At 40.4% G+C, this 23,784-nt stretch overlaps 4 protein-coding genes and 1 long non-coding RNA gene across 8 annotated transcripts; 3 read left to right on the plus strand and 2 right to left on the minus strand.

Annotated features, from left to right (window-relative positions):
* Window positions 1-47: 47 nt before the first annotated feature.
* Window positions 48-3,166, plus strand: LOC129589818 (TP53-binding protein 1-like). 4 transcript variants are annotated; one of them, XM_055484701.1, is made up of 10 exons: window positions 48-241; window positions 448-545; window positions 640-823; window positions 907-1,110; window positions 1,415-1,584; window positions 1,659-1,775; window positions 1,924-2,060; window positions 2,130-2,326; window positions 2,401-2,540; window positions 2,731-3,166. In XM_055484701.1, exons 3-10 carry the CDS (start codon window positions 645-647, stop codon window positions 2,901-2,903), a joined length of 1,317 nt encoding a protein of 438 aa, XP_055340676.1. In that variant the 5' UTR covers window positions 48-241; window positions 448-545; window positions 640-644; the 3' UTR covers window positions 2,904-3,166. The 4 variants fall into 4 exon arrangements, with proteins under 4 accessions (XP_055340676.1, XP_055340700.1, XP_055340684.1 ...); XM_055484725.1 differs by having other exon boundaries at window positions 486-545; XM_055484709.1 differs by lacking the exon at window positions 48-241 and adding an exon at window positions 256-274.
* Window positions 3,167-3,243: 77 nt separating this feature from the next.
* LOC129589841 (metal cation symporter ZIP14-like) lies at window positions 3,244-5,789 on the minus strand. Its single transcript, XM_055484738.1, is given in 5 exon segments — window positions 3,244-3,634; window positions 3,819-3,885; window positions 4,155-4,163; window positions 4,443-5,064; window positions 5,067-5,789. Coding segments are annotated over 5 exon segments (1,314 nt in total). The 5' UTR covers window positions 5,308-5,789; the 3' UTR covers window positions 3,244-3,259.
* A 6,538-nt stretch (window positions 5,790-12,327) lies between these two features.
* Window positions 12,328-16,547, plus strand: LOC129583461 (mediator of RNA polymerase II transcription subunit 18-like). The gene is made up of 8 exons (XM_055475260.1): window positions 12,328-12,645; window positions 12,713-13,844; window positions 13,903-13,966; window positions 14,158-14,283; window positions 14,357-14,435; window positions 15,143-15,235; window positions 15,875-15,927; window positions 16,101-16,547. Exons 2-8 carry the CDS (start codon window positions 13,667-13,669, stop codon window positions 16,150-16,152), a joined length of 645 nt encoding a protein of 214 aa, XP_055331235.1. The 5' UTR covers window positions 12,328-12,645; window positions 12,713-13,666; the 3' UTR covers window positions 16,153-16,547.
* Window positions 16,548-17,942: 1,395 nt separating this feature from the next.
* Window positions 17,943-19,709, minus strand: LOC129583472 (uncharacterized). Its single transcript, XR_008689786.1, has 3 exons — window positions 19,575-19,709; window positions 18,134-18,251; window positions 17,943-18,076 (listed from the first exon to the last, which is right to left on the minus strand). It is a non-coding gene; the product is annotated as an uncharacterized LOC129583472 (long non-coding RNA).
* Window positions 19,710-21,117: 1,408 nt separating this feature from the next.
* LOC129583450 (heat shock protein 68-like) lies at window positions 21,118-23,780 on the plus strand. The gene is given in 3 exon segments (XM_055475250.1): window positions 21,118-22,216; window positions 22,513-22,925; window positions 22,928-23,780. Coding segments are annotated over 3 exon segments (1,929 nt in total). The 5' UTR covers window positions 21,118-21,281; the 3' UTR covers window positions 23,509-23,780.
* Window positions 23,781-23,784: the final 4 nt, after the last annotated feature.

The following is a 23,784-nucleotide window of genomic DNA, read 5'->3' on the forward strand; positions in this document are numbered from 1 at the left end:
GAATTTAAATGCCCGTCCATTACGAACTTGCGAGCGCTGTTTGCTGTGCGGTTTGTGCCTGGCAGCCTGCTGAGCAATCCTTCCTTCTCTAAAACGAAGTTTACAATTGTTAGAATTTTGTCAAAAATTACTGAATATTAACTTGTGTTTGTTAAATCATCATAAATATTACTAACTGCGATAAAAAATATTATTACGATTATTTGGGAATATTCCAGTTTCAAGCTTGCATCTTTCGTTTGTATGTAGCGCGCCGCTGTCAGCTGTCCTTGAAGTACAAAAATGTGTACATTAATTTTTGATTTTAATCCGTACATGAAACTTACACCGCGCGTTTTGTCTTTTTGCGGTGCGAATGGTTGCACCATTAACAACAAATACAAAAACTTACAATTATATGATTACAACAATAGTAATCTTGCTATAATTCTGATAATTTTGTGCTAGAATGAGGAAATGGTAACCGGATTCGAAAACTTTTGCAGCAGCGCCCTGCTTGAGTGAGTACAAGGACTAAAAGAATCGCGAAGCAACAATAATATCAGGTATTTTGTCGGAACTCTATCGGTTACGTTGCGGCGGTGTTGACGCAACGATTGCATACCTGCTTAAGTTGTAATCCTATTGTTTGGACAAAAGCGAGAATGGAGGAGCCCATGCCAGAAACGGCACAAGCCGCACAACATGCCGATGACAATGCATTGCGCATTGGCGACAGCGAATATCAGAAAGGGGAACTTGTCTTTGGCTTGTTTAAAGACTCCAAATTCCTCGAAGACCGCTGGTATTTAGCGCGAGTGCTGGGCGTCGACGCAGACAAAAAGTATGTCCTTCCGCATCCTACTTTGCGACTATGTTTTGTTTTCAGAAATCAGTAGAATTATCGCGTTGTTTCGATATGCATAGGAATTTTGAAGTGGAATGGTTTGAAGACAAAAAAGCCGAAATTCTACCTCCGAACTATGTGATGAAACAGAAGGATATGATCCAGCCCGGTCTGGATGTGAACATTTTGCGGCAGGGAAAAACGCTGTATGATGTGGTTACTGTGACCGAGTTCCGGGAAGATGGGAAGCATGTGTTCAAAAACAGACGCGGAACAGTCGTGAAGTAGGCCCTTTATTTAATTTTAAAGAACTAGGCTGCTAAAGGCGTTTATTTTAAGTTGAATGAGTTATTTTGTCTTATATTTAGTATTTTGACGTTAATATGGATGTTGCCTTAAATTTAGAATGAACTGACAATAATTGCTTGCTTAGCGTTAAACTGCCAGCAATATTTGTGCCCACGAAACTCTTTTACAGTTTTAGATTTCTCACTTCAACGCTGTAAGCATAAAATAAAGTAATAAAATTGGATGAAAATCGCGAGTACGATGTTCTCAGTTTGTGTAAATCGTGATTTTTCTTCGCAGAAATCATCCTCCGATCGAAAGTATTATGGTAAAGGTTCCTGATTTAGAGGAGTTTCGCAATTTTAAAGACCAAAAGCGCCGCATGCCAGTGAGTGAAACGGACCAAGCGGTGGCTGGAACCGCAGATGGCAATAAGCCGTCGGCTGCCAGACCGAAAAAATTGCTCAAAGGTACAGCGTGGTCGTTTCCGATGAAAAAATACTTGCATCTGTCGCTTTGAAAATGGAACATTGCCGCTGTTTAGCCGCTTCACGGCCTGAATCGGCCAAGAGCGTCGACACAGAGAAGTTAGCAAATGGTTCTGGAAGCAGCACCTCTTCGCCGCGAACATCTCTCCATGGAACGGCCAGTGAAGCCAAAAGTAGTATTTGCAACAAAATTTTTTGTAGCATTATGGTGAACTGCTTGGAATTTTTTGAATTCATATACTAACTTACTTATTGTTAGTTTTATTCATATTCAGTACGAGAGCTGAGACCGAAGAGGTAACTCATTTCTGAATTTCTTAGCTGGGTTTCTCTCTGGATGGAATTTCATATTTTCCGAAGGGTCGGCTAAGGATGGATCATTTTCTCGCTCTAAACTGACTGCGGAGATTGAATCAGTTGGCGGGAAAGTGTGGTCAACATTTTCTGAGTTATCAAAAGTAAGCAGCAGCTTTTCCGGATGACACCTGTTATGATGATAATTTGAATGCATTTTTGGACTTTTCTAGTCAGCTGGCAACAAAATGTTACTGGCACCTACCTACAGTCGGACGGCGAAATATTTTCAATGTTTAGCAGCCAATATACCGTGCATTTCTCATCGCTGGATTGATGAACTGATGGCTGAAAACAAATTTAGTTTGTTCCAGAGCTTCCGGTTACCTGCGGGACGTTCTACAAGTGGTGCAGGAGCAGTCGTCGAATGGTGAGAACTGGCACGAAAAGAAAATATCCATCTGCCGCGAATGCAGTATGTAACTGTTGGTACGGTGGTTTCAGGAAGCCGAGATCTCATGGTTTACTGAAGGGTAGGCGGTTGGGATTTTTTTCTGTTAATTCCATAGAAAGTGTGTGGAGACCGATCGTTCGAGCTGCCGGAGCGGAATGTGTTGTTTTAGAATTCCATAATTTTCTTTCGGGTAAGGCTTGCAACCGTATTAATTAAAAACAGTATGTTATAGTTGGTACTTATACTTACTGAAAGTGTTGTATTTTTTCGGGTATCAGCCTATCAAGTGGTGTACTTTGTGGTTGTATGGTGAATCGCTTTGTAGTTGCCGAATGTCATAGTTGTAATTAGGTGAATGCCTTTGTATTTCCAAATTCCAGGTACATTGTTGGATGATACTGGTTTGGGAAAATTGCAACTGCATGTTATCATGCATGAAGAACAGTGTCCAACGGAGTTGGTGGATGCCGCGCGCAACTGCAATGTGCCACTGTGTGATACGGAATGGCTGTTGGAAACCCTTATTCAAGGAACGATACAGCCATGTGCCTAAATGATCTACCTCGACAAAGTTACCAGTGCCGGTTTCTGAATGTCAGCCAGTATTTCTGTTTGTTGTTGAAATACGTTTTTGTTATAATCATCTTCTAATTTGTGCAATCCTATTTTCGCCGAGTGTTTGTCTTTGTCTTCCTAGTTAACATGTTTAATATATCGTGCCTGTTTGGATTTCCTGTTTGGTAACTCACGAGTTTCGTTAAATAATGTTTTTATAAAAGGCATGCTAACCTAATGAAAAGTTCTTTTATTAGCAAATCGCAAGCATTGGATTTGTTTCGTTAATAGTCGTTTCAAAAGATTAACATCAGATGCGGAAGTAACGATCGATATCATCATTTGGAAATAACTTTATTCGAGTGATATTTTATCGGCGAATTGAGCTAACAGATATGTGAGCAGTATTCCGAAGAGCAATCCAAAATTTTGAATCAAAAATACTTTCATCCCATCCTTTACACTATGTTGACTGGCAGTTTCTACTGCGATGGTCATTTCCGGTAACATGTTGACATAGGAAATGTAGATAAACATCCCTGCCGCCAATGCAAAAATCCAACTGCTGGCCGTAGGTAATTCACCCAAAAACACTCCAACAGCAAATCCCAAAAAACAAGGTAGTCCGGACAAGCAGTTATAGAGGATAGCTCGTTTGAGACTGAGGCCGGTGTTCAGCAAAATGGCAAAGTCGCCCAGCTCGTGAGGTAATTCCTCGCACATAACCGCCTGTAGAGTGTGGACAACAGTGAACCAAACCGATCACTGTTAAAAACCAGTAAAAATGTTATCGAAGTACTTAAATTTTCCAATAAAACCGAAATACATACCGTAATCATGTTCTGTGTACGAGTACAATATTTAAAAAACGTTAATGACCTATTCAGTGTCTGCTTAATACTTACATACTTACCAAGCTAATCGAGATCCCACGAAGAATAGACATTGAGAATGCCGCTCCTATACTTAAACCGTCTACACTGGAAAAAAACGTCAAGCTTTACATTGTCTTCCAATCCACATTGGAAATCGCTAATGTCAGTTTTGTTACTTAATTACAAAATATATCACATATAGTAAAATAGGTCGATGAATGATGATATACCATGATTACATCTTATACGAAGACTTCGTTTGCTTAATTATCATAATCTCTCATTGATGTACGTGTCAGTTCGTGTATTCCGGAAAGGTATTGTGGGTGCAAATCCACTTATACAAAAGATCCTGACGACGTGTGATCACTTACAATTTGTGCCTAAAAAACGCAAAAGGTTGCAAGGAAGTAATATTCGGCTTCAGCGTACGTAGTATTACGTGCTTATCGACATTTTGAGTAAACTTACTCACAGATAACACAGCAGATATTAACGAAATACGTATGTGATAGCCATAATTATATCTATGACGTATATTACCAAAAGTGTTGAAATTATTATTGTTACTGTATATCTCGACTGCAAGGTGCAGTCACGCAAATTTTCTGAAGATATTGTGAGCTTAGCTCTCATAAACTTCTACTCCTAAGTTTGCTTACACTCCATCGCCTGTTAGGATCATCCATGCGACAGTCTTAAGTGATTGTCCTGAATCGCACTGACCGTGCAGATGGACATGAGGATTTTCGGCATGGGCAGAAGTGCTGGTGCGTGCATGATCAGGATGCACAGAATCCGCAGATGCCTGGGCCGTTTTGTCAAACCCATTCTGCTCACGAAGCTGAGCTTCCGTCGGCTGAAATATATCGTGCACGTGGATAGCGCCACTAGGTCTCCGGCTTCTACAAACAGACGTCCGATCCAGACAGACTGTCGGCACATTCAGTGCATGCCCAGTATGATTTTGGTCAGTGACAGTTGTCGAAGCCAGATCCTCGTGCGCCGGATGATGGTTACAGTTAAGAAGAGGTAACGATGTCCGTTCACGAATAGAAATCAGTTTCACCTTTTCTTTGTTTTCCTTACGATACTGAACAGAAAACCGGAGAATGCGCTCCGACAGGAAGAAGAAATATATTGCCGCCATAATGCCCAGAGATTTATGCAGATAATGTTCGGCGTCCAGTTCATACGCCTGCGGAATGAGATGCAGTATGGCCACGCCGCTAAGGCAGCCCACCGCCAGACCAATCATCCATGTCAGAATATGCTGAAAGATGTCTTTTTCATGATCGGGTACAGGCAGATCCCGAAGGCTGCACAACTGCAAACAGTACATACCGCCAGCAGGCCGTAGCACCAGATTTCGATGTGCGAAGGACGCGCAGCGCTTAAGCTTCCGGGTTCGGAGCTAGATATGTTTCCGGTCGCCAGTTGTGTCTCGTTCACCAGAGCACAGATGTAATCCTGCACAATCGAGCACAAATGCAAAGGGTATGCATCATTATTGGGCGCAGATTTCATTCCATAATGCGCGGAAAGGCTTTATGCGAGAATATAATAGTGGGGCATCACAGAACTGCGTTGTCGGTCCCATCCCTTCAATACGCACTCAGTCACGCGAAGCTCAAACACCAAACTAATTTGGCTGAGAATTCAATATTTCGAAAACTGATTGACCATAAAACCGTTATAGCAACTGGCGCATTGTACCGTAAATTTTGAAGTATTTTTCCGGTATATACAGATTTGCGTGGCAATGAAATTCGAAAGTGTATACATTACAAGCGCATTGAAATAATGCTTGCGGTTTGGATCGCAGTGATTTCCGTTCGTATCATAAATGCAACAGTTGGGAAAAGCAGCAGCACGAACCTTAGTTTCAGGTTTCAGCTTGCCGATGTCATACAACAGAAGCCTGACAAACGCACGACGAATATCTATATAGTTACATATCGACATAAAGTTGCTTTTTATTCTCGCAGTCAACAGGTACGAGTATCTCGTAGTTCATAAGTATTTCTAGGTGAGCATGAATTGCAGAATAATGCAGGTTTTGACATATCACAGCTCGATCGACTCAGGTACATGATCGCAACAATGCCGCAAAATAGTGTACTAGAACTTATAGCTATACTTTAAGCATTGCTGACATTGTGAGCTTTTTAACGGTATTCTTACTGGTAAGCTGCACAGAACAGCACAACACACTGAAAAAACGCAATTGTATGAACGATTGGCTGAAGTAAACAAAATTACTTAATAAAAATTTGCGTTTGTACACAGAGTTTTAACAGTCCACGGATAACGAAATTATCGATGGCAAAAAATAAGATCTTCCTTTATATATATATGGTTATACGGCATACGCAAATGCCTTTTATATATATGCCGTAAATGTAGTTCTATACATAAAAAACAATAAAAATAGTACAATACAACTCACCTGTTCCGCCTCGATTTAATGCCTTATTTGTTTTTCAGAAAAGTTGTAATTATATTTCTGATAATCTACAACTTAACATTTCCTATTAAAAATCCGGCGCATACAACGCTTGGAGTAATTATACTGCGTGTACCATAACAGATATCTTGATTTTTCTTTTCCCCATTAAAGATTGTGCTGCTGAAGCTTGTTATTACTAATTGCACTTTAACTGGATCCCGAAACGGATCAAGTGAGCAGACTTCATCCTTGGCGGGATAACGCCGTTTTCGCATTTCCGGTACTGTTTGCAGTACTTTTGCAGGTGTGAACGCAAATGACCTAGCAGGGTCGAAAACGCATATATGTAACCATTATTTCTGAGATTTCGTGACGTTTGTTCTTGGTTAAATAACTGCTTCAGGCACTTATCTGCACAGGAAAAGATCTACCAACCCAAATTGCAAATATTATAGCGGGAACGGTAACTGCTCGTGAAACGATAACGCTTAACGCGCGCGACTTTGTGTATTGTACAATACATGGTACAGCTGCTACAGTAGTGGATTTGCGATCGGTTTTCTAGGATTTAGATTCGCAACAGGATGACTTAAGTAAGTAATCTGGCTCGAAGTTACATAAGTTGCTTGCCACGGCTAATATATAACAACGAAAACCTGACCTTTCTTTGACCCTACAGTAGTATGTTTTGGGACAGCAAAAATATTTCGGGATTGTGCGCCAGTGTATCCGTCAATTACTTGCAGTATTAGTCGATGCCAGAATATCTTCTGATGTCTATTTAAAGACTAACATTAATTTGCGGAACTGTTTTACAATTCCTTGCGTCACTTTGTGAACAATTTGCAATTGCAGCTAGTACTACGCCAGTTTTTAAAATTATAAAAGAAGATATAAGCCTAGGTATTTTAATACATATATTTTTTTGTCCGCCTCTGAGAAATTGGCTTATATTGAAGAATGCGATGCAGTTGCCAGCTTGATTTGCATGATAGCCCGATTCATCGGACTATGATATGGGACTCCTATATTATTACGAGTACCATAGTCCGATGAATCGATGACCGAAAAAAACCTTCAATTGCACTCACCTTAGATTTTACAAGAGTGTATGTAATTTTGGAACTATAGTAAGTTAACAGTGGTACGGTAATTTTCGACGGCGTTGCAGACCGGCTTAAACAATATTAGAGACTAGAGAGTGTTTAATTGTCTAATTGTTCTGCACCAACAGATTTAATTTTGCATAATTCTATATACATTAAATTCTGTACTTTTATGTACTGTAATGCATAACGTGTACATATTATTATGAGGTATGAGGATTACAGAAAACGTATTTTTAGGCTTGTTGCGCGGCATAATTATGGCGTATATGCATTTAACAATGCAAACCGACGAGTACAACGTTTATGTTGATTCAAATTATGATTTATTGTTCGCCAGGATTTTACTGTAAATCCTATGTTATATTGATTAGGTTCTTCGGCAAAATCGGTTCATTTTAATTTTGTCGGTGTTGCCGGAATACCTGTCTCAAAACACTCGAACGGTCCAAACTGTTCGCGGTGCAAATTGCGTACGTCTGTCGTGTCTGTGACTCTGTAGTACTAGATTATTATAACATGTGTATACGGTATAACGCAAAACAAGATGCATTACGCACATTTCTGCCAGCTGTAGCTCGAGGGCTATTTTCCAGCGCAGCAACATTTTTCATCAAATCTGGCAAACTGAGAATTCTGTAATGATGTTGCTTGCCTTACGTCTTTCAGTCTGTTGATAATTTTGAAGCTAGCATGTAACCAGAAAATTTGCGCGCTTTCATTTAGAAGTCCATCCGCAGCTGTGCTGTCCTACTGTCCATCACGAACAGTATCTCGACGGCTAGCTGCGGATGGAACCGGTAAAGTCATCTTTCAAAATAGAAATCGGATTTTCCTGGATTGGACCTAAATCATTTTAGCTTGACCTTAGTATAGAAGTTCCGTTGTACACCAGGTGGAAGATCATAATCTTAACACACGGAGCTCGGTATTCTTGTTGGTTTGATAATGTTCGCCTTCCTTTATGTGTCCTTATTTTCAAAGTTCCATTTCTTTGTTTACTTTATTTAATGTCTCCTAAATATGTCAAGTTCCGACTACTTACTTCCTGACAATTGCTTATTTAACCACGATTTTCATTTTTATATCATGATCAGACTTATTATAATTTAAGTACTTTCACGTGCGGCAGCGGGCAGCCTGTATCGTAATCATCGCTCGTTTTCTTGTCATTGTCAGTAACAATTGATACTGTCTTGTGGTAAATCTGATGACCACTTCGGGCTTAATTAGAGTTTCCAGCAGTTGAATAGTTGGAAAGTTGGAATAGTATGCTTTCGAATAAATTTGCAAGTTATCAATGATTATGAAGTTTAGAAATCCTTTTCCTGGACGCGAATGTTCCTTTCCTTTGTGGCTGCAAGAGTGTGGAGAAGACAAGCCGTGTAAAGCGATGAAGTTTTTGAGTATCGGTGTGACGCAAGAATTGATGTATTCATCTGGCCGGCTTCCTCTCAGATTTTGTACACTCTCTCCTTTCCATTGTTGACTGGGAATTTGATTTCTGAATTTGACTTTGTTGTTTGCTGTATATCGGTACCTTAATTAAACCTGTCGATCAGAGCAAAGCGTTTTGTTGATGACAATGTGGTTCAACTAAATTATTAATAAACAATATAGCTGCATGCCTGTTAAAATGTGTTCCAAATAATATATCAATTCGCTTAGAGTATTCTTACTATTTTGCACGCAATTTGTACAAACTCAAGCAAACAATTAATAAAGATTATGTAGACATTTCTGTGATAAAAACTTGTAAACCAATGAAAAAGATGATGCAAGGCACATTCTCACATAATCAACAGCTAACATTTAGCAGGTCACTTAACTGGGATGCATAGAACTGCAAAGATACAGTATTTTGTATTTATAATCCACAATGTTTTTAAACCCAAGTTGGGATCCTCTTCCACTTATACAGTCTGTGGTACAGTACGGTACTTCTTTCCATCAGATTCTATCGGTACCTTTACGAATCCAGTTTGTGATAAAATGCTCATCACTGTTATTCACTGGCATGAGCCTCATAAAAATTTTTGAATAGCTGTATGACAGCGATGTCGTAATGACATGATTATGCATCAGTGAGTCCAGTTCAAACATGCGAGGTCAGCAAAGTACGCTACATACTGGGCGCTCATTTTGCCGATGGTGCCGTTTTTAAATCCTAATTTACAACCTCATTACGAATCCGAAAAAGCTCACTAGCAGCTGTCATACTCATAGGCATGTAAGGCGCATTTTGAAGAGAAAGCCAGAATTAAGCCATTTCCCGCGGAGAGCGCGCGGCATCGAATGGCCCCTTCTCTTCTTTCTCTTTAAGCATCCATTTGTTCAGTGTACGATTCCGGTTGGTCTAGGCCGAGCTTCCAGCGGAAACCGTTCCATCTTTATTAGCCCGTAAGGAACGACATCAGCAGATTGGCGCCTGTCAGCAGTTGTCTGGATCGTTCACATTCATTTGCATTGGACAAAAGGAATTCCGGTGCCGCATTTTTTCCCAGCATCGCTAAACGGCATTTAAGCGGAAGCGCACAGCGCATACAGCAGCACGTTTAGCTTTGTTGGAATAGACGTTTTGCATAGCGCGTGCAGCGGTCATATTAATATTGATTCTCAATTTATATCCCATACATCTATCCAGAATCCAGACTGCGCATGCACTATGCATTTATTATGATCTTCTATCCAGCCGAGATTTCATTGTATTGTTAAACACAGGAGTACACATATATTTCGTTCCGGGCACGCACAAACGATCACTTGAGAGTTGAGATCGGTTTGCTACTTCATGAACGCTTTTACTTGGCTGTGGGATTTGCTGAACAGTGTACGTTACGAATTCGTGGACTTACCTGTTGCGGAACACTTGCAAGCCGGCAGTGAATCATTTCCGGTTTGACTCGTTCTGTTACTCCAGCCTTTTTTGATCTTCTCTTGGCGGGACGTTGTTGATGCGACAATCGGTAATGCAACACTAGTGTCATATATATGGTGAAATACTGATGATTCACCCGCTACTTATATACACGGCGGTAAAAAACTTTCTGCAAGTCAGCTTTAATTTTCCGTAAGTGCATTTATTCCTGCACGTATTAAATTCGTTCCCGGAAGTTTTTATCATTGAGTTTTGCTTTAACGGAGCCAAATTTTACGCGCTGTCCTTTCCAGCCAATATAGTTAGTCGTTACGCACATTTTCACATAGAAGTATACTTAACTGCGGATTGGAAACATTAAACGTGTATACTGGTATACTGTAGTGAAAATAGTTTCGTTTCGGAAATACGAATCTTGCCCTAACTTCCACTGGAAACTTATTGATTGTTGTATTGTTTTAAAATAAACAAACTCTTACAGTTAATCGTCGCGGATATATTGACGGATTTATCACGTTTTGCCGGAAACTGGTTGTATCTACTTCGAGCGCGAACATAGTAATAATTTGGTTTTATCGAGTGTTCATAATTGTGGCAGAAGAGGGCTGGCTCATGAATGCTTTACGAACTGAACTGAAGAGCTCTTGATATCATCGTAAGCGCTGACTGTATTTTACCAACGGAAAACGTAAGTGGTACATGTTTACGTACTCGATCAGCTGAAATTTTGCGGAACTTGATCGTTTTCTTGGAACCCGTGTGGTACAGCCGGTAAATCGATAACAACAAAACATTTACAGAGCGCACTGATTGGTGGACAGCAGCACAGCGCAAATTTCCCGCGGGCACGACTCGTACGTTTCCTAAAGCACACAGCGTGTTGAACCATAAAACTGCATAAATGTGGTCCAGTCTTTTTGGACATCGTGATCGACACAACTACCGTGGTAGTACGCTCGATATTGGCCATCCCAACTTGCACGGATTACATCCGCCTCCTGGATATCCCGGTCGTACATACGTTCCGCCACCACCGCACTACTTCCCGCCCCCTCAACCTGTTTACGTCGAGCATCGTGCCGTGAGGAAGTCACCTGGCTGTTTCTTCTGCTGTTTTCCAATTCCTTTATGCATACCGTGTGACTGCTTTGATTGTTGTTAGTACTGACCTGACCTTTAGATACAGTTGTATATTCGTAACATAGCCCTTTTCCTAAGCACAATATGGACGCTGCTAACTGGGATTATTTACATTATCTCGATCTGGGACGGCCGGAAGTGGCTGTTGGACCAAATGAGCGAGAGGCTATCGAAGAGAACGAAGCGGATTCGGTACCATCTTTAGAATTCGTGGCACACCACAACGACGCTGCACCGCGGCGCGGATCATTCTCACAGCGTCCCCTCCTCGAAAAGCTGACGGAAAAAATGGAAAGATGAACAGTGTACGTGGAGAAGGACAGCCGCCTCCGAATCCCATTTTTGAATTCCCTGCGATGTGCTGCTTCGATGCATCTCGACTTTCAATAGTTTATTTTTAAGGCATAGTTAGTCATAGCTATTCAGTTGGCGATACGGCATCATGGATATTCTGTCAACGTTATTTAATATACAGTACTGTTTAAATGTTTAATGAGCAGTTTTAACAATGCACAACGCAGTTGTGCTTCCATATATTTATATTAGAAACACAGCATGTCGAAATTATTGTATGTGTAGGCACGCGTGCTGCATGCTCGCTGACTTTTGAAACGACGCTTAATAAATAAAACGAAAGAATTCTTTCACGGGATTCCAAGGATGTTGCAGTGCGCGCGCTTTCATGATAATAATATGTTGAGTTGTTAGCCGTATACTGTACTATAATTATAATTACAACCTGTAACGTAAGTGATCTTCTATCTCAAAATCGCTGCTTGTTGTTAGCATGTAATACATTTTTTGCCCTAGAGTACTTGTAGATATTGTATCTATATTGGTGAACCACACAAAGTTTTTAATTTTCGGAATATCCCCATCGTTGATGCTTTTGATCAGTTAGTCGCTGCAGGCTGCAGCATAAAATTCAATCAATACCCAGTCGATATTTTATAGCATGCTGATGAAACACTATTATTCTTACTGTGAATCTGCGATACATGAACTTACATACTACCTCCTCGTATGCTATTCTTACGTATACACATCTTATTCGATAGCAAGATTATTATTACTCATACAATAACAGTTATTAGTTAATATTAGTATTGATATGACGGTAATAATGCAATTAAACGGCGCTTGGTTCATCAACGGGCACCGTACCGTATTTATATCCATTATCCATATAATAATTATAATTATGTACTCACCATGGTAAAGTATACGGTCCCACGCTAATTAGGGATAACCACCTATCGTCGTGGCGCACGGTAAACGGTAACGGTGCAGCGGTAAGTAGTAAGTACTCAGTCTTCAAAGTTCCAATTTTGATGAGCGTCCTTGTGTAATTATTTATAGCGCGCCATATTGCTGTCGTGTTATAATATGGAAAGCCACAGCCCCGACCTTGACATTTCAAAGTTTGACTCACATCCGTTCCCATTTGAAATATTAAAAAAGCATCGGAAAATCCCGGTAGTGCTCCCCATATGTCGTGTTCTACAGGAACCTACATATCTATATCTATACACGCATCCATGTGCTGTTATGTACCGAAATTAATATTACTTCCGATTACGTAGTAACAAATCTAGTATTTTTATTAACGATGGGCATTGTTATCAGTTATGAACTTATGAATATCAGTACGTAATTTACAATCTTGCAGTCCAGTGAAACTGCAAAACTAATTAATTTTAATTTCCAAACGTAAGTATCTATGTTGCGAACACAAAGCCAAGAATTTCATTGTACCAATCGTAAAATAAACCTGTTATGCGAGCGGCTTATGGTTAGGTCTGGCCATTCCTGTTGCCACTGTCTTGTCACCAAATTGATTGACTTGTAATAAATTTGCAAAAATAACAGCTTTTGCTGGTTTCTTCAAAATGTCACACCATCAGGTAACTCTACTGCTTTCTCGTAGGCTGCCTTTTATTACGCTAAAAACATCGGTAAATTATGTTAGTTTATAGAAGGTTGTCTTGCCATTTACAAAAAAGGCCGCTCGTTAGTGAGAATGTGTCGGCCACCCTTGGGCGTGAGCGCAAGTGTCATTAATTATTTTTTAATGTTTTGTTTTTCTGCCTTTTATAATTTTATTAATTTTCAGATTTTGTGACATTCTAATTTTCGTTGATTTCATGGTCGAGAACCTTATGGCTAGCTGGCTCTTCGGTGCTTTTGTGGCAGTGATTGAGCTTAATTTTATTGTTTGAGCTGCCACTAGCTGCATGCAAAAGGGTAAATTATAAACCTTTTGAAGTTTCAAGTAGTCTTCGCCTCTTCGTTCCGGTGGTACTCTGGTCCGCCATGGATCCAGACCTGAAAATTGCTACGCACAACAGCATTCCAAATCAGGAGTATGCACTTTATGGGAGTGTGTTGGAGAGTGAAATGGAAACTCTCCTGCATAGGCTGCGCGGACTTTGCGGAACGATGCCTGGCAATGGCGAGCCGTTCGAGGATCATTGTGTTATCTACAGTTTCAGTGAGCGCATCGTTGGTTGTACGATTTTGTTACGTATTCACAGTTCGGTGGTTTTCAGAGCACATTTCTCCGCCAATTTGCGTGCGCGCAGTGCGCCCGATTCTTCTTCCCTCCGTTCCTTGGTGAGTTGGAATTGTTGCTGTGATTGTCGCGGACTGCACATTGTTAGGTCTTTGCCGTGTACTGGGGAATTTAACATTTGGAGAACATTTAGACTGATTTAATGAAGAAAGATTATACCAAAAGCCCTCGAAAGGAAAGTACACAAGTACAATTTTAGAAATAAAATAAATATGCTTTTGTGGTTTTATAGGAGATTCTTATACTATGGGGACCCTGGTACTTTGGAAGCTGGTCGTTCGCTGACGCAGCGCCAGATAATTGATGCTTGCTGCTCTGTGCGTCTTCCAAAGTTCCTGGAAGATGGTCTCGGTTTTACGTATGTGAAATTGTGAATTTCTCGTTTTTAATGGCTCGTGAATTTTTATGTGTTCTTGCACAACATGTTTCAGGGTGGATTACGAATACTTTTTCAAAGGTACAGCCTTCGCCAAAGGACGCGTCAAAATTTTGGTTGGACGTGTTATGAAGGTAAACTACATGTACTGTACTAACTGTAGAATTTTCTTTGATTTTTAATGGATTAGAACAGCGTTGCTGTTTTTGCTTACCTGTCCCGCAGTTGTTACGATTTACGAAACTGAAGACTGTCGCTTTTAACTCCGTCTAGAATATCGTATGTTTTAACTTATTAAAAATAAATTACGTATACCAAACTACCACTGATATCGCCCGCCAGATATTCGCCGTAAAATATTACATATACTATTTTGGCCAAATCCTGGAGAACTTCTAATTTGATACTTCTGCGATGCACGTTAATGGTACCGACAACAGACATTAGAATTGGAAATGAATTTTGGCCATATGCTGAACTCATAGTCAGAAATATTATAACAGCTGCCAGCAGTTGGTACTTGTAAAGATTTTAAATTGCTGGGAGTGTTGGGTTTTGACGTGGTGCGCCCTGTTAAGTTCATTATTACCAGCTTTGTCATAGCGCACGTACAGTATGTGGAATACTTTATGCTTGTGGCAGTCGCATCTAAAAATAGTACGAAAAATTAACTTTTGCTGGCAACTGTTTTTTATTTGGATTACACTGCTACAAGTACGAAATATGGTAGTGTATTTGCATGAGTACTTTCAGTAAGTTCCTTACCATTAGTGGATGTTGTTGTCGTGAGCTTATACTAAATTTGTTTGTTTGGTCCTTTGAACTATTAATCCGTTTTCAGCCGGCAAGAGATGCTACTGGAGGCGTGGAAAAAGGAGAGGCTATTACAAAATCGTTTTTGGTGGAAGTGTCTGCAGTTGCTTTTGGTGGCGCGGTAAGAAGTCTTTCTTCTGATTTTGAAATGCAGACGTCGAGTTGGATTAGTTCGCTGAAGTTACTTTTCAACTCCAGCGAACGATTAGGGTAATATGAAAGATTGCTTTAGTGATGACTTCCGAAAGTGTACTGATCACGAAATAATACAGTAGAGGAAGATTTTATAAACAACGTATTGCTAGTAAGGGGTTTTGGTAATTTATATAAATATTATCCTTGCCATCACCCATGTCACCAAAAATCTGCAAGGAAGTTCAGTTTGATATAAGCCATTTAATGCTGAAAGCATTAAATGTCGTTAACGTAAGTCTCGAGAACGAGGCGCATAAATCGGAGAGGGGTTAGATGTGACCTGCGAGGCCCTGCGAGTGCCTTTCGTCGTCAGTGCACCGTACGGACATCGCGCGGCGCAGTAGACTACTTGCCCCGGCATCCGTCAAGCGGCAATACGTTTACACCGAGAGCTCGAAAGCGTTAAAGAGTATTTAATCTTTTATGGTAACCCGTAACCGTAAGGCTGAAACCGGTGATGTGCTCGAGATGTTTAATTTTTTGCGAATAAGCTGGAATGAATTGTAGTTTCATTATAGATAAATCTAAATTAATGCGATATTTGTACGTGTACCTGTTGATTTAGGCGAATGAACCGTCCGCCAACGAAGTTGTTCAGTTTGCCGATCTTCTGCTTCCGTAAGTGGTTTATCGCTACCTTTTGATTATTTAATCCGCGCCTTCTAGATGCGTATATATATCTATATACTATGTACATACCAAACTTTGCGGACGATGCTGATGATTTGTGTTGATCGTTGATAAGCAGTACTTCGCATTTAGGTAATCTTAATTTTAACTACGATTTGCAGCATTGTTAAACTGGAGCGGATTGATTTGAAGCGGTTTGCCTCGCAGATTTGATACCTCACTGCTTCGGTATTGTCGGAATTATGATCTCTGCTGAGCCTGCTCCGTGCTCTCCATGTGACAGACTAGATTTTTCTTTCTTACGGTTTTGATGGTTGATTTGCGCTTGTGATAATTTGATGGCGACGCCTGCGCTGCCCAGTAAGACTATTACCCTACCTACGAGTAGTGATGTATGCTATACAGTTCTACTGTGCAAGTGTAAAAACTTGACTGGAACTGGATGATGTACACGTTTGCACTTAAGTATGTACACTTCTACTGTCAGTGAAATGCTTCCCTTTTTTCTGTACTCTTATAGCATAATTCTCGCCTTTTACATTGTTGAACTGATTGATACGGCTTGGTGCGCTATTTTGTTGCCTTCTGTAATATAAAATTCTATTTTACTGAGGTCAGAAAGCTCAGTCATCCTTAAAAAATGTAAGAATTTCGATTGAATTGCGGTAAGGAATTTCGCAAAACTTGTGAAGAATGAGGCGTGATTTGAATTTTAACTTTTAGCACACATTGGAGAACTTTATTTCGGTTGAGTTATTAACAAGTTAACAACTGTAATTCACTTAAAAAGACATGAAGTATTCTCCAGATCGCTCACTCTAGCTTGCAGATTCTTTTTTTTGAGAATAGGGTAAACTGTAGTTCAAATCCACCAAATGTTTGTTAATTCGTATGCAGCGAGGCACTTTTTTTCGCATCCATCCACTCTCATAACAAACCCGATACTTGTTGTACCGGTACCAGTGTAGCCCTGCCATCGGCAACGATCGAGTTGCTTTTACAATCTCATCTTACCGTTAATGTTATTCCAAAAAGTACAAGCAGGATATTAGAAGGACACAAGTGCCGGCACCTTATAAGGCACCGGTATATTATATACAATACAGTATGTACGTATCAGTGCCACGGGCCGGGTAGTAAAACACCTAACGGGCGGCCACCTCGCGGGAGGCGGCCAACTGGCAGGCGGGATCTCTGCAAATGTTCAATTCTAAATACTACCGCCTACGAGCAAGCTGTATGGGCGCATATTTATAATATACACCTGACTCTAAATCCCACCTCCTACGAGCTGGCAGTAAGTGTTAGTTGGGCGCATATTTATAACACACACCTGATTCTAAATGCCACCTCCTACGAGCTGGCAGTAACTGTTGGTTGGGCGCAGTTGGGCGCATATTTATAACACACACCTGACTCTAAATGCCACCTCCTACGAGCTGGCAGTAACTGTTGGTTGGGCGCAGTTGGGCGCATATTTATAACACACACCTGACTCTAAATGCCACCTCCTACGAGCTGGCAGTAACTGTTGGTTGGGCGTAGTTGGGAGCATATTTTAAAATACAACTTTCACTTACTGTATTGTTACCACATATCAGCTGACTTTCCGTTTGTGTAATCGGTATAATTCCCGATCAGGATAGCATAAAACAACTGCTTTTTTCGTTAAGGCCGTTTTGTTCTAATGCATATTTTGTACTCGTACCATGATACCTATTAAAGGTTCCCAGCTGCCAGTAACTTGTTACTTGGACTCAGTAGGTCGCATATTTATAAAGCATTATGATCTTCTCAAACTTGAAAGCAAAGAAATTGCCTTATTTATTTCGTCCTTTATTTATTGGTATTTTTAAAAGGTTTTCACTACAAAACCAATATAAAATAACAAAATAATAGTGTAGTACAACACAAGAAAAATACTAAGATACAAACTTTATAAATATTAAACGAGTAAATTCAACATAATGACATCCCATAGATAATAATACACAATTTTTTACTCTTTTCTTTTTTTTAATACACAATTGCACACATTTGTATATTTTTAACTCTTTTCACACTTTCGCTTAACACCTCTTTTTTCCATCTTTGTATAACTTTACCAAATTCTTGTCCCCCACTTTCCTTTCAATACCTTAAAAAACCAGCAAATAAAAATTTTTGCACATTCAAATTAAATTAGAACACTTACCAATAATAACCATACACCTGAAATGGCATGTATACAAAAACAACTCCAACATACAACCAAACATTCGGAACAAAAATCGGAAAGAAAATCATGTTCTCCAAATTTTTCCAAATTTAATCTACAATAAAAAACATTTGTAAACTTCTAAACGGAACATTGCACCCACTTGTCTCTCATAACTCCAACTTCACTTGCCAATCTCAAAACGAATCAAAATACCCTAAAATACTGAATGATACGGAACATTGCACCCACCTGTTTCTTCAAAAAATTTGCCAGCTTTAGTAAAATAAAAACCTCTAAATACAACAGATTTCACATCATGCGGATCGTTACACCCACCTGTTTCTTCAAAATATCTTTTTCCCACACACATAATCTCAACATATTCATTCATCCATAACCATATTTACTCCATAATATACCCAGATTCATACCATAAAACCAGTCAACTTTACAGTACATTATACGCACCATATACTATACTATAAACCATACGGAACACTACATCCACCTGTTTCTTCAATTTGATTTTATCAAATACAATGTCTACACAACATAACTGCATAATGGCAAATAAATTTCCTATAATGTCACTTAATCTTTCTATATTTTACCACAATATCCTTTTCCATATTTTCCGTAATATATTTTCTATTTTCCTTCATATATTCCATGTTTTCCTTTTCTTACATAATATCTTTCATCATTTATTAACATAAATATTATTTCTATCACCCTATTAGTCAACTCATTATACCTTAAGATAATTTTCATTTTAACTTCCGCCTATCCAAATCACTCATTTCCAACATGTTTTCACATTCTAAAACTCAATAATGATACAACAGTTAAAGCAAATCTTTCGTAGAATCAAATCTTTCGTAGAAGCTAATCTTTCGCAATCTTTCCTTTCTTAAATCGTAGCGAAAGTCCTCTAAGTTCAGCGCCAATGCAAAAATGTATCTCTGTCCGTTACGAAAGATTGTTACCAAAGGTCAATACGAAAATATTCCTGGCTCGTTATATTGTTAGGTTAAATTATTGATAATGTTAAATACTAAAAGTGCTAATGGTAGCACGTTAAAAATTATTTATCTTTCCCACAAGCGAAAAGCTGCTGCACTCCGGTCTGCCAATGCACACCTAACTTTCCTACTTTATAAACGTACTCTCAACAGCATCTACACACCAAACATCCGAATATACAGATATACTGTATGAAATTACAAAAAAAATTAACTAACCCCCTTAAAACTAACCTCCTCAATACTAGCCTACTTAAAACTCTCCTTTTTAACCACACTGCCATAAAGTCAAAAGCCAACCAATACTCTATTTATTCCTTAATATCTCCTAATCTATTTAACTTAAGAAACCAAATACATTAAAAAATTAACAATACCTAAAATAAATTTCACTATAAACAAATATTCCTTACTTGTCACAAATCTGCCAAAATCCCTTCAAACACCTTTCCCAGGCACTCCAAATCACTCTCCACCTTACTACAACAACCTTAATTCAAACTATAAAATAAGATCTTACAACACAATCCACACAACAAACTTCTCACAACTTCCCTTAACCAACTAAATTTCCACCGCACTCCGATTTCCTTTTATATACCCACAGCACACTATGCTTCACAAAACCACCAATCACCAGGAAATACCAACCTTCCCCATCCGATAACTTCCAATCCAAAATCACTTCGTCAGAGAACTTCAAAAGCGGCCTCATTTATATCGAAACACCCAACCCGAAAATCGTCCTTGACAGGACACATATGGCTAAACTACTGCTTCTACAAAAAAGACTACCCTTACAAATTCTACACAACAGAGCCAGGTGCTAAACACCCTCTGTCGCAGTGGCAACCCCACCGCCTGCCGGAAAATACCATTCAAATATAGATATCTTCCTTTTTGGACTTTTCCCAGTACGTAATTTTAATTGTTGAGGACAATTTTTGATAATATCAGCGCATTCTAAACTAAAAAATCCACTAATATAGCGAGAGAACTAACTACGCATGTGAGTCACCAATCTCACCATCCCCCGAGTAAAGCAGTTTGTAAAATATACGTTAGCAAAACGTTAGTTAAAGGCCAAAATTCGCAGTTTCGAACATGTTCGAATTCTGGCCTTTAACTAACGTTTTGCTAACGTATTTTTTACAAACTGTTTTACTCGGATCCGGAATATAAATAAATTATAGTACAGCGACTCACTTGTTTTAGTGCCTTCGGTTTGCATACTCATGATTATTATTATTATTAATTATCATTATTATTAGTATTATTACGGCACAAGAGCAGACAACCCCAAAGGGACTTCAAGTGTGGTCGAACAAAAAACAATTTTAAATGCAAGTAAAGAAGCAAGCATTGAATGTTGTATCTGTATGATAAAAGCAACGGTACGAGTCACGAGAGAACGAGAATTTCTTTTGTTATTAACATTCATGATTTATGTAAAATATCCCGTTAAGCACAATTTGGAAATTTGTATTTACGATTAGATCTTCAAGATAAATGCGGCATAGCATACGCAACAGTTTATTGCATTTTTAACTTCGCGGTATTTTGTTATTTTAAAACATAGATCCCGGCGATACGCAGCGGTTTTTTATTTGAGACACGGTTTGCGAGAATCTTTTACGCATATATTTTCAGTTTATTTATGACTCGGAAGCACGAATCATTTCTGTGCATGTCCCACCCGCCAGCAAGTTCAGCCTGTTGGGGTGTGTCTGGATGTAATCTCGATTATCTCGTACAGTATTGTTGGCTCCATCGCTCGGTTCAAGCAGACAGTCAGAGTCTGTCAGACTGCATGACTCACTCATTCAAAGACAAATCGGCAGCAAGCGATCATTCGCGAACATTCCCGACAGCTGCACAGTGACGGCAGTTTGTAGTAAAAACTGGAATCTACCACACTATGCTCGACGCGTCTCGTCACAGCAATACCGTTGCGGCGTTGCTATATAAACAGGAGTGGTAGCTACCGTTTTCAATTCATTTTCAATCCACGATTTCAAAGAGTGCAGTATAATACGTTTTGCATTTGCTTTTCGATTTGTTGTGACAATTAAAATCGACAGAATTGTTTTGCATCTCGAATTAGCTAATACGCCATCAACATGCCAAAAATCCCCGCTGTTGGAATTGATCTGGGTACCACCTACAGCTGTGTCGGTGTGTTCCAGCATGGAAAAGTGGAAATCATCGCCAACGACCAGGGCAATCGCACCACCCCGAGCTATGTTGCCTTCACGGATACGGAGCGTTTGGTGGGAGACGCTGCCAAGAACCAGGTGGCCATGAATCCCCAGAATACCGTCTTCGATGCCAAACGTCTCATCGGGCGCAAATTCGACGAGCAGACAGTGCAGGCTGACATGAAGCACTGGCCCTTCAAAGTGATCAGCGCGGGTGGCAAGCCCAAGATCGAAGTGGAGTACAAGGGAGAAACCAAGACCTTCAATCCGGAGGAGATCAGTGCCATGGTGTTGGGTAAGATGAAGGAGACAGCTGAAGCATATTTGGGCGGCAAGGTCACCGATGCAGTTGTTACCGTTCCTGCTTATTTCAACGACAGCCAGCGTCAAGCGACGAAGGATGCTGGACGGATTGCCGGACTGAATGTGCTGCGCATTATCAATGAGCCCACCGCCGCCGCCCTGGCATACGGTCTGGATAAGAAGATGAAGGGTGAGCAGAACATTCTGATTTTCGATCTGGGCGGTGGCACCTTCGACGTGTCCATTCTGACGGTCTCCGAGGGATCCATGTTCGAAGTGCGCTCGACGGCTGGCGACACGCACTTGGGTGGGGAGGACTTCGACAATCGCATGGTGAACTACTTTGTGGAGGAATTCCAGCGGAAACACAAGAAGGATCTGAAGGCCAATGCCCGCGCCATTCGCCGTCTGCGCACTGCTTGCGAACGTGCCAAACGGACGCTGTCCAGTTCCGCGGAAGCCAATGTGGAAATTGATTCGTTGCACGAGGGTGTCGACTTCTACAGCAAAATATCCCGTGCCCGCTTCGAGGAGTTGTGCTCTGATTTATTCAGGTAAGGGAATCAGTTTCATGATGTCGTATTGGTTATTCTCCAAGAAATTTGCGTAGGATTTGTTTAATAAGGAAAAATCTGATTTGACTCGGTTTGTTAAGAGGACTTTTTAGAACACATGTGTTGATTTTATGCTGTTTTTGATGACGATAACTGTTTTGTAATAATTTCGTACAGGATTTATCTGAGAAAACATAAATATCGGTTTTAAAAAGAAAATTTTTACAATACTTAACGCTTATAAATCATTTGTGATAGTGATAAGTACTGATAACATATTTTATAATTTATTGCAGGAGCACATTGCAACCTGTTGAGCGCGCCCTGACCGATGCCAAGCTGGGCAAAGGAGATATCCAAGAAATTGTGCTGGTTGGCGGTAGCACTCGTATCCCTAAGGTGCAGAAGTTACTGAAGGAGTTTTTCAACGGAAAAGAACTGAACGGGTCCATTAATCCTGACGAAGCTGTTGCCTATGGTGCTGCTGTGCAAGCTGCCATCCTGACAGGCGACAAGAGCCAGGAAATCAAGGATGTGCTGTTGGTGGACGTGGCTCCCTTGTCGCTGGGTCTGGAGACTGCTGGCGGTGTGATGACCAAGCTGGTGGAGCGGAACACGCGCATCCCAACCAAAACCTCCCAGGTCTTCACAACATATTCCGACAACCAGCCAGCCGTCACTATCCAGGTGTACGAAGGCGAGCGTGCCATGACAAAGACAACCATTTGCTGGGACGTTTTGATCTGACGGGGATTCCTCCGGCGCCGCGTGGTGTGCCCAAGATCGAAGTGACGTTCGACATCGACGCCAACGGTATCCTTAACGTTTCTGCCGAAGACAAGAGCACGGGTAAATCTGAGAAGATCCGCATTACAAATGAAAAGGGCCGCCTGTCGAAGGACGAAATCGAACGCATGGTCAAAGAGGCGGAAACCTATGCTGACGAAGATGCCAAACAGCGCGAACGGATTTCCGCCAGAAATGAATTTGAAGGATATGTCTTTGGAGTCAAGCAGGCTGCCGAAGAACACGGTGATAAGTTGTCCAGTGCGGAAAAAGATCAGGTACTGGACAAATGCAAGGAAGCCATTAGCTGGTTGGACCGGAATAATTTGGCCGATAAGGAAGAAATCCAGTTCAAGATGCAGGAGATCCAGAAAGCCTGCTCGCCCATCATGGCCAAATTACATGGAGGAGGAGCCAGCGCTGGGGGCGCTCCGGGGGGAGATAACCGCGGTCGTGGGCGACAGCAAGGCGGACAAGGTGGTCCTACTATTGAGGAAGTTGATTAATTGATATGACAAATGTGTTTTGTGTTTTTGCCACTTCGGCACTTCCTGATGTTCTTCTGGCACTCGTTACGCTGAAGCAGCGATTGTGCATTGCCATTATCTCAAATTTAATTCGTTATGCAGAATTTATTGGCCTTTCTGTTTAGTTTTGCATTTTTCTTTTTGTACTGACATGTATAAATTATTATTATATTAGCACTAACAACATACCCTGTTTGTGGTTGCTTACCGTTTCTGATTTGTAGACGGCTAAAATAAAAAATATTTGAAAATCGC

The sequence above is a fragment of the Paramacrobiotus metropolitanus genome, unplaced genomic scaffold, assembly GCF_019649055.1.
Source record: "Paramacrobiotus metropolitanus isolate TYO unplaced genomic scaffold, Prichtersi_v1.0 Parri_scaffold0000002, whole genome shotgun sequence".
NCBI lineage: Eukaryota > Metazoa > Tardigrada > Eutardigrada > Parachela > Macrobiotidae > Paramacrobiotus > Paramacrobiotus metropolitanus.